Source organism: Pleurodeles waltl, chromosome 5 (genome assembly GCF_031143425.1).
Source record: "Pleurodeles waltl isolate 20211129_DDA chromosome 5, aPleWal1.hap1.20221129, whole genome shotgun sequence".
NCBI lineage: Eukaryota > Metazoa > Chordata > Amphibia > Caudata > Salamandridae > Pleurodeles > Pleurodeles waltl.
This window is the reverse complement of record NC_090444.1, coordinates 65,800,256-65,811,420: the sequence shown is the minus strand read 5'-3', so window position 1 is coordinate 65,811,420 and position 11,165 is coordinate 65,800,256. Positions and strand designations below refer to the sequence as shown.

The 11,165-nt window shown below is 45.4% G+C and overlaps 1 protein-coding gene across 1 annotated transcript in view; it reads right to left on the bottom strand.

Annotated features, from left to right (window-relative positions):
- Positions 1 to 11,165, bottom strand: part of PPM1G (protein phosphatase, Mg2+/Mn2+ dependent 1G) — a 217,583-nt gene that overhangs the window by 124,452 nt on the left and 81,966 nt on the right. Inside the window, exon 6 of the mRNA XM_069233575.1 lies at positions 4,319 to 4,468. Coding sequence (XP_069089676.1) covers positions 4,319 to 4,468 — 150 coding nt within the window. The remainder of the gene's footprint in view (positions 1 to 4,318; positions 4,469 to 11,165) is intronic.

Below are 11,165 nucleotides of genomic sequence, written 5' to 3'. Positions count from 1 at the left end.
AACTCTCCTGGTAATGTCCCATCCTTGTCAGTTTCATAAAGCCAATCTGCTCTGACTATCAAAAAAGGCATCGTGTCCAACCTAGCAGCTAAAACCTTTACATCTATGCTCAGCAATGCTAAGCATCTGTAGGCACCACATTTCTATGTGGTCCCGTATTTCGTTTTCTTATCCACTTTTGGCACAGATTGTGTCACTCCACTTTAGGAGAGAAGGCACTAAACAGGTTAGCCAGCTCCATCACATCTGCAGGAAAAAAGTTTGTAAAATCCCAGCGTGAGGCCAGCTAGGCCTGGAATTTCTTGGGAACAATCTTTGTAACAGTAAGAGGTGCTTCCAATGCAGGGTATGTCCATCATGGAAAAACAAAGTGCAAAATATATACTCTTATTATCGTCAGGCCAAATTCGCATGTCAACCAGGCTAAAAAGGAGGATGTTTGCAGGAGTAGCTAGGAACATGGAAAAGGATGCCACTGCTCAATCCAATGGCGAGGGAGAAAGTGTCACAGAAAACCCACCTCTGGCTCTTCTTACATAGAGGGACTGGAAAAGTAAGGAAGGCTAATAAAAGATTTGCAGTAGAAAAGCAAGTTTAACAATTGTAAACTTTCTTGACAGACTGGTTTAATGTTGCAAAGTTACGTCGGCACTACCTGGCAACTTAAACATTTATTCAATGGCGTAAACGGTTCCATAAAGAACATGATGGCTCTGATTGAACTAGTATGCTGGCAGTAGGGGATCCAGGATCAATCGCTAACTTTGCAGCAGAAACCTATCATTTATATTTTCTTCTTGGCCTCTCATAACCGCTTAAATGTTGAGGCTCCCATACCTACCACCAGCCAGTGCAGAGCTTTTTTGATGTTTGAGAAGGTTCGCATTTAGGCCTTCGTAACTTTTCCAACACAAATGTTACCCAAGCCACATCTGCATCCTTTTCCCGCATTTGAATATTCTAAAAGGTACCAAGGATTTTTGGAATCCACTTAGGGTAACCAAGAGAATAGCAGAAATACAGCAAATGGTTTTTGGGAAAATAGGAGAAACGTGTTGTGCAAAAACATGTGGTATATTTTTGAAAACGGCATCAACAAAATGCCTGCTGCGCCAAGTTTCTCTTTCCAGCTTTCAGTAACCGACAGACCTGTAAAATTTATTTTACCCCAGATAGCCAAGCATTTCTGAAAATTAGATGAAATGCCGAATTTCAGTGTTGTTTCTTTTCACAACAGTTATAAAATATTACATGGCCTAATTATAAACTCATTTTAATCCTTACTTTTTCCCTCCTTTGAATTTCCATTTATTTATAATTTTTAATGCAAGCCAAAATCTTAGTACCATATTTTTTCTATTTCTTTTCGCAGTACCATGGTAGTCCAGCGGTACAGTGCAAGATTCACTGTTTAACATTTACACTGTTATGCAGTACTCATGTTACTGATGTGGGGGTGGGTGTTGAACTTTTGTTCAATGGGGCCACAGAAGCCTCACAAGAGCATTAGCTGGTCATGCAGGTGTAGCCTGAGACCCGCAACTTGAAAAACAAGTTTTGTTATTTTGGCTGGAGGAGGAAGAGTTTAGGAGCCCTCAGAAGGGTCGGGTGTGCAGGATATTCATATTCTGCTACATTATATGTTGGGTTTTTTTCTAAACCCAGGACAAGTGCTTAACTTGAGCACCACAACTTGTTTATGAGGGCCGGCACTTATTTTTGTGCCTCCAGCATTTACTGTGAGAAAAAGACTCCTATGGGAAAGACTGAGGCAGAGAAGAACAAAAAAGCTTCACAAAGGGAGAAAGCAGAAAGCTGCAAGAGTGAGCTGAAGGGGCAGGGAGTGGCTGTAAATGGATTGAAGAGGCCCAAAATGGCTTTAGCATTATGCTGCCTCAGTATTCAGTGCTCACACATCAAGTGCAGCAGCCGTGTATTTCAGAGGAGAGCTTTAAGCACTGGCACATCTTTATTTACAAGTTAAGCACTGCTCAGGACACGGGGACAGAGTCCCGCATTCTTAAACAGCGCATGCAACATTTTTCTTCATGTTGTGGTCTGCCAACTGCATTGCTAGGTCTCACAGAAATGAGATGGCATTTGGATACAAATTCTGAGTTAAATGACAACCCTCCTTCACAATTCCATACTGGGATATGGTAAACTGGCAGCCAAAGGTTTTGTGCTGCGCATGCTTGGGCCTACTTGTCCAGTTGATAAAATAACAGAAAAGCTTTGTGTCCCTAATCCCAAACAATGTACCCTGGGTGTTGGGTACATGGAACACTAGGATCGTGTGGTAGATCCCTATACGGATAGGATGAATAGGATACCAACTTGACTTAAAGCTGATGCAGTGGAAAGTGTTTTACTATAGAATGCCTTCCAAAATCAAGAAACCTTTCCCTCACAAACAGTCAATTCGGAATTCAACATTATATAAACTATCTTGTCTTGTAAAGCACATTGTCTACAATACACTGAAATAAATGTGGGTTTCCAGTTCTCAGGAGCAAGGTGAAATAGCCAGCAGGATCACACTATCAATAGCAGCAGCCACACAAGAGTACGTTAATTCTTCCTCCTGGTTGCTGTAGTGTTAGCAGCTGTCCAGCTCAATAGTATTCAGATTCTGTAACAGTGCAACCAGCCAGCACCCGACGACATGCAGTAGGGTAGTACTTCCATGTCAACTTACTATTCTAATTTCACAGAGTTTTTTTTTTTCTTTTTTTTTCTGCAGACTCAGGACAATCACAACTCAATTTCCCCCATCGTAAGTTCTCTTTGTTTTGGTGCGTCCTTCGCTTCTGCTTCATTAGGAAAACCTGGACAAGGCGTACAGGCTTTTTTCTTTTAAGTGACAGCAGTTTCTCTTGAACTATTTCTCATGTCCAGGTACTTTTTTAAAAATTAAAATCTTAATTCATATTCCAAGGTTTCATTATGAAATGTACAGATTTCAGGTTCCTATCCTCTAGTGCAAGAGGAGATTGACCACTCAGTCTCACATCACAAGACACTCCAACCCCCGTCCTCCTATAAAAAGGGGGCGGGAGCATGCAACTGGCGTTATAGTCCTCAACTCCACTAGTTTAGAAGGGGCTAGATGTTTTTCATCCCTCGCTGCCAAACTGCCGCCTCCAGTCTGGTAGATCTGGGTAAGTGTTTTGAGATCCATAGAAGCCCATCCCAAGTGCGGCCCTGAAGGTGTTACCTCTCACTGCCAATGAAGTACTTTGCCCCCTTTTCTCTATGCCAGCTTTTCAAGATAAAATAGAATTGTACGGAGGGATAGACTGCCTTTGTCACATCTGTGCTGTGACCGTTAACGCATACATCCAGTTAGGTATTCAGAATGCTATTCATCGCCATACCACTCAGTACCTTAGAAGGGGAATTCCTTGGTGTATGCAGAGGTTTCACAAGATCTGCTGAGCTGCTGTCCTGTGCTCTACTCTTGGAGTTTGCGGAGGATAAAGTCTGCTATTTCTAAACTTGAAAGTTGGTGTGATCCTTCAACAAAGTGCAGATGGAATGTTGAATCAGACATGACCGGTACATTATAAAATAATAATAACCACGCCCAAGATCCATGTGTTTCACTGGTACGACATGAAGGCACAAGTATTAATCCAGGCTCTTAGCCCTGACTTGCAGCATCTCCCATGTAAACAATACTACTGGTCAGTCGCCAAAATAGCACATTGAAGGCGTAGGGTCACAGCCTTTTGTTGGTGCAGGGCACCTGCACACCACATGCCTAAAATTGAAGTCCTCAGTCAATAAGTACTCCCAACTTAAAATGAAATAAACAAAAAAGAGCAGAGTAGGCATTTGTAAACTGAATCAGTCAGCACCGCAGCTACAAGCATCTCTGAACATAAAAATACAAAAAGGTTACTTTGCCAGGAGCTCAAGATTTTCTTATGGTTTTAGGGAAACAAACGTAGCGAATACAATAGTACTACATAACAGAAGCAATTAAGTAAATATTTTACCAGTGCTTCTTGATACCTGGATGAGTTGACTGGAAAAAAAGACAGAATGTGACAGCTGCATTGCTTTTCACCCACTTATTGTGGTCTGTGGTGTGATCAGCAACAAACCACTTTCTTTCACCAAGGATAATCAGGCACATTTACAGTCTGAAACTTTTCCAAAAGTGGAACCAGAATTTTAAAAAATAAATCTCAGTTTCCAACAATGTGTTTCACTGTTTGAGACATCCCAACTACTCGGTAATGGTTCATTGTGAATCTACCCCCCCCCCCGCAACCTACCCCCCCTCTCAAACACCACTAGATGAGCTACACACCTCCTCCTTTCCTTCCATCCCTGGCATCATGGTTTCCTCCTCTTCATCATCCTCATCCTCTCCATCTTCACTATCTTCCTCCTCATCCTCTTCATTTTCATTTTCTGCTTCCTCGCTGCTGTCATCCTCTTCCTCCTCTTCACTACATTCCTGTCAATTAAAAAGAGTGTAAGTACATGGTCTGGACAAAACTATCAAGCAAATACATTTCAAAGATTCTATCATACTGAAAATGTACTTGCACGGTCACTTTCAGAGAACTGAAATGGAGGCATGTTTGTTGTATGGAAAACAAAAATTACTTGCAATTTAGTTCTACATTATAAATATAATCTTACCATTAGACTATTTACCTGTTCCCAGGCCACTAACACACACTTTATGGAACACGTCTATTGTATATATTTAAATCTCACTTACACCGGCCTGTATCCAATGACCAGCAAGGAACTGGGAAGCCAAAGGAAAATTCCACAACAAAGACCTGTTCCTACCGCCCCCACCCCCGCCAATCCACCTCCCCACAACAGTCCTTTCAACTCTTCCCCCATCTCATAGCTTCTAAGCCACAAATAGTAATTGCCTAGGGCCAGAGGTTTTTGAGACAACTAGATTACCAATTATGGGAGTGATGGGATAGTGGAGAGCCCAGTCTTGATTACTACGATGTCCCATGCGGCCAGAGTAGCCGTCGTTACTGGTAGAGTACAGGTCACATACTCAGTCTCCTGGGCATCCAGAGAACCGTCCACGTGTCCCCATGACAATCTGATCTATAAAAGTATTAGTGCTTTCTACGTCACTAGATAGTGGAGTTGTGATGCATAACAGTAGTTGGCCATGTTTGGTAACCCTAGGTCGAATTCTTTGATGGGGTAGTACATTATTTTGGTCACTAGTGTAGGTTAGATCTGTGTTTGATGTATTTAGAAGGCTGTTATGTGCTATAAATAAGAACCAGGGTAACGATGTCTTCAGGTCACTGCCAATCATCCCAGCCAAGAAAGGCCTTCTGTATGCCAGCACTTGAAGTTAATCCTCAGTATTTTCATCAGACGGCAATAATTCTTGTGTGCTGTCTTAGACAAACAGGACAATAGTTTTATCCCCAGATAATGTATAGTATTTCTTGCCCACTGGATGGGACATCTGTGCTTCAGGTGTTCCTTTTGTGCATCTAGGAGGCAGAGACTGAGCTATCTGCAACTTCTGCAAATTCAAACTAATTAATGGGGCGGTCTATAACTGCAAGGCTTCCACTATTCCCCAGAGTGGAGCGTCCCAAGTCTGCAGGGGCATTAGTACATAATCTGCATACATTCAGAGCTTCTGCTCGTTATGGCCAATCTTCTCAACCTTGATATTTTTTTTTTTATCAGCCATCTAACTCCACTCCCCGCCCCCTGGATGGGACAGTTGATTCTCCATTAATTCTGGATCTGGCCTGAACTCTGCATGTAGGTGCCCAAGTCTGTTTGCCAGAATTCTCATCCACAGCTTGCTTTTACGTTATCAGGGAGGATGGCCAGCATGAGTGGCTTTGCAAGGATTGTAATTTAGGTGTCTTGCATCGATGGTGTTATTGCCAAAGGTCATCTACCCCATAAAAAAGTAAGGATTGGCTGATCCAGGCTTCCTGGAAATCAGTCAGTCTAGATAAGTCTTGCTGCTGTATAGAATGTTTGGTAAAACTCCTGAAGGGCTTTTGTTTCATGCCTGTGTATGTGGTATTCAATGCTCTTGACGGCAGAGGCATGATCCATCACTCAACTGGTGCAGCTTACAGACTAATAGTTTCCCTACCCTGTTCCCACCTTTGTTTTAAAACATAGTTTCCCCCATCTATATCGAAAGACCTCCAGTGCACACTGACAAATCTTGAAGGCAAATCTTGTGTAAGAGCCCTTTGAGTGTCCTTTCTAGTTAACTTGATCTTCTAAGTACTGCTGCTATTTCCTTCTGTCTCTGACCTTTGCAAAGCATGTGCCCCAAAAAGACACTCCCATAGTGGTCAATCATAGCCCCTTTCATTTCCCTGATTAGGACTCTTTGCTTCTTATGTAATTTGTGACCACCTGCAACCTCTTGATGCTTTTACAGTCTGAAGGCTGACAAATCCTGATGAAATGCAATCGTATTGCCTTCAAACTCATTCTGTCCCATGGCCCTAGCCATTGCCATGATGTATTCCTACTGTTTTAGGTACTGAAGGCAGGCCAATATCTCAAGGGCTTGGCTCCCTGCTCAATGCCCTTACCCACATGATGCGTATAGAACAGCATAGTGTCCTCCTCCAGAAGGTGCAGAAGGGTGCATCTGAAGAGCTTATTGTAAACACCTGCCATGTCTCCATCCAGGTTTGTTGGAGCCCCTTTAATTCTTAGGATTTTCCTCCTCAAGCAGTTTTCAATGTCCTTTTGGGTGTGCCCGTAAATGCACCACTTGCTCCTTCATGGAGATACCCTCCATTCATAGAGCTTAGAGTACTACTACTCTGGCATCTCATGTGGTCTCTAGCATTTGAACCCAGTTTCCCAGCTATGTGATGTCTTGCTTGAGGCTCAGGATGTCTCCCTAGATTCCGCTCTTGGATCAAAGAAGGTCACCTGCGCTAGGAAGAGATCCACCATGAATGAGCACAGAGGAGGCACAGTTGAGGCTTTCTTCTGTTGAAATCAAAGTTCTCTGGGCGGGGAAGCCAAGGAATAGCCCCTCTTCCCCCAACCCCACATTAGTCTAAGCATCACGTCTGCAGTGTCCCCAAGTATTCTTTGCTGCTTCGAGCCCCCTAGTGCTTGGATGGGTTGGTACTTCCTCATTTGGCACATCCACAAACTCCAGGGTTTCTGACTTGCCCCTTCGTTCCCAAGTCATCAGGGCTGTCTTACTCCAGCGTAGCACCAGATCAGGCTGAAGCCCTTCTTTTCCGCTGCAGCCCATTTCTCTTCAACAAGGTTGGAAGGTCTTTGGGCTCAGGCCTGGGCCTCTTCCTTTTTCAGGTGTACCGGGTACAGGGGTGACTATTCACTCCCATGGCCCCACCTACTGCTCAGGGCATCTAGTCGAACCCAGACTTTCCCAGCCAGTCTCTCATTCCCACTTTGTTTTGGACCCCAAAGATGCTCCCATGACCTGTGCAGCATCAGGGACTCTGGACTCCCTCTCGCTGATGGAAGAAGATCGACCATCAGGGCCACATGGCTCTGTCCAGGGCTGTGGGGCTACCCGTCATCTTGGTTGTGAAGTGTTAGGTCTCCTCTCGGACTCTGATGTTCACAAGGCCACCACCGGCATCCTTCAGCAGGCCTGCCCGTAGCACCACAGGTGTCATTCTGCGAAGATCATCATGACCACTAGGGAAGGTCTTAAACCAGGTAGGCCTGGATGGAGGAGAGTGCCTCGCATCCAACCTCGCTATCTTGGCTCTGCCCCCACATAAAACACTTTAAAGAGATGAACATGATATCAAATAAAATATGCGAACAGAAGACAGACGCTGAAAACTTGTAATAAACCCAAGTAGAATTAGATTCAATTTCTATAAAATCTTAAATTTTCTTAATTAAACAAAAAAAAAATGGGGGAGGGGCGCACAAGCATCAGCATTGGTAACAGTTATGGCTTATAACCAAAATGCACACTGTAAGGAAATGCCTCCTTGGCATGGTTGCCCCCTGACTTCTTGCCTTTGCTGATGCTATGTTTACAATTGAAAGTGTGCTGAGGCCTGCTAACCAGGCCCCAGCACCAGTGTTCTTTCCCTAACCTGTACTTTTGTATCCACAATTGGCAGACCCTGGCATCCAGATAAGTCCCTTGTAACTGGTACTTCTAGTACCAAGGGCCCTGATGCCAAGGAAGGTCTCTAAGGGCTGCAGCATGTCTTATGCCACCCTGGAGACCTCTCACTCAGCACAGACACACTGCTTGCCAGCTTGTGTGTGCTAGTGAGGACAAAACGAGTAAGTCGACATGGCACTCCCCTCAGGGTGCCATGCCCGCCTCTCACTGCCTATGCAAGTATAGGTCAGTCACCCCTCTAGCAGGCCTTACAGCCCTAAGGCAGGGTGCACTATACCATAGGTGAGGGTACCAGTGCATGAGCATGGTACCCCTACAGTGTCTAAACAAAACCTTAGACATTGTAAGTGCAGGGTAGCCATAAGAGTATATGGTCTGGGAGTTTGTCAAACACGAACTCCACAGCACCATAATGGCTACACTGAAAACTGGGAAGTTTGGTATCAAACTTCTCAGCACAATAAATGCACACTGATGCCAGGGTACATTTTATTGCAAAATACACCCCAGAGGGCACCTTAGAGGTGCCCCCTGAAACTTAACCGACTGTCTGTGTAGGCTGACTAGTTCCAGCAGCCTGCCACACTAGAGACATGTTGCTGGCCCCATGGGGAGAGTGCCTTTGCCACTCTGAGGCCAGTAACAAAGCCTGCACTGGGTGGAGATGCTAACACCTCCCCCAGGCAGGAGCTGTAACACCTGGCGGTGAGCCTCAAAGGCTCACCCCTTTGTCACAGCACCGCAGGACACTCCAGCTAGTGGAGTTGCCCGCCCCCTCCGGCCCCGGCCCCCACTTTTGGCGGCAAGGCTGGAGAAAATAATGAGAATAACAAGGAGGAGTCACTGACCAGTCAGGACAGCCCCTAAGGTGTCCTGAGCTGAGGTGACTAACTTTTAGAAATCCTCCATCTTGCAGATAGAGGATTCCCCCAATAGGGTTAGGATTGTGACCCCCTCCCCTTGCGAGGAGGCGCAAAGAGGGTGTACCCACCCTCAGGGCTAGTAGCCATTGGCTACTAACCCCCCAGACCTAAACACGCCCTTAAATTTAGTATTTAAGGGCTACCCTGAACCCTAGAAAATTAGATTCCTGCAACAACAAGAAGAAGGACTGCCTAGCTGAAAACCCCTGCAGAGGAAGACCAGAAGACAACAACTGCCTTGGCTCCAGAAACTCACCGGCCTGTCTCCTGCCTTCCAAAGAACTCTGCTCCAGCAACGCCTTCCAAAGGGACCAGCGACCTCTGAATCCTCTGAGGACTGCCCTGCTTCGACGACGACAAGAAACTCCCGAGGACAGCGGACCTGCTCCAAAAATACTGCAACTTTGTTTCAAGAAGCAGCTTTAAAGAACCCTGCAACTCCCCGCAAGAAGCGTGAGACTTGCAACACTGCACCCGGCGACCCCGACTCGGCTGGTGGAGAACCAACACCTCAGGGAGGACCCCCGGACTACTCTACGACTGGGAGTACCAAAACCTGTCCCCCCTGAGCCCCCACAGCGCCGCCTGCAGAGGGAATCCCGAGGCTTCCCCTGACCGCGACTCTCTGAAACCTAAGTCCCGACGCCTGGAAAAGACCCTGCACCCGCAGCCCCCAGGACCTGAAGGACCGGACTTTCACTGCAGAAGTGACCCCCAGGAGTCCCTCTCCCTTGCCCAAGTGGAGGTTTCCCCGAGGAAGCCCCCCCCTTGCCTGCCTGCAGCGCTGAAGAGATCCCTTGATCTCTCATTGACTTACATTGCGAACCCGACGCTTGTTCTAACACTGCACCCGGCCGCCCCCGCGCCGCTGAGGGTGAAATTTCTGTGTGGGCTTGTGTCCCCCCCGGTGCCCTACAAAACCCCCCTGGTCTGCCCTCCGAGGACGCGGGTACTTACCTGCAAGCAGACCGGAACCGGGGCACCCCCTTCTCTCCATTATAGCCTATGCGTTTTGGGCACCACTTTGAACTCTGCACCTGACCGGCCCTGAGCTGCTGGTGTGGTAACTTTGGGGTTGCTCTGAACCCCCAACGGTGGGCTACCTTGGACCAAGAACTGAACCCTGTAAGTGTCTTACTTACCTGGTAAAACTAACAAAAACTTACCTCCCCCAGGAACTGTGAAAATTGCACTAAGTGTCCACTTTTAAAGTAGCTATTTGTCAATAACTTGAAAAGTAGACATGCAATTGAAATGATTCAAAGTTCCTAATGTACTTACCTGCAATACCTTTCAAACAAGATATTACATGTTAAATTTGAACCTGTGGTTCTTAAAATAAACTAAGAAAAGATATTTTTCTATACAAAACCTATTGGCTGGATTTGTCTCTGACTGTGTGTACCTCATTTATTGTCTATGTGTATGTACAACAAATGCTTAACACTACTCCTTGGATAAGCCTACTGCTCGACCACACTACCACAAAATAGAGCATTAGTATTATCTATTTTTACCACTATTTTACCTCTAAGGGGAACCCTTGGACTCTGTGCATGCTATTCCTTACTTTGAAATAGCACATACAGAGGCAACTTCCTACACACACCCAACCAACTAGCTATGCCAATGCTAGCCTTTTGTCGACTGCTATCACTCCTACAAGTGGAGAGACCTGCTTACTGTTTTTCTCTTCCAGCAGTTTGTGTTATGCCTGCAACTACTTCCTGGGGCTAGGTTAATCAGCCAGACCAACTTCCCATCATTCACAACAACAGATTTTCTCTACTATGGGGTACAGCTAGAGATAGCTGCCAGGAAGTACCCACAGGATTACATAATAAGCACAGTAACCCACTGTTGCCCAGTCAAATGTTGGTTAAGAAGGTCAGAGACCTGGCCAAAGTCTCTATACTATTGTGAAACACTGAGATTACATGGTTTAGGCAGACACCTTAACCTTTCTTAAGATTGTTCCTCTCTCCTCTCCCCCACCCAAAAAAAAAAAAAAAGTAAAAAAAAAAAAAAAAAAAGTTTATGGTATACATACGCTTTACTTTTCACAAGTGTAGGAAGTTGGCTCTGTATGCACTATTTCAAAGTAAGGAATAGTATGCACAGAG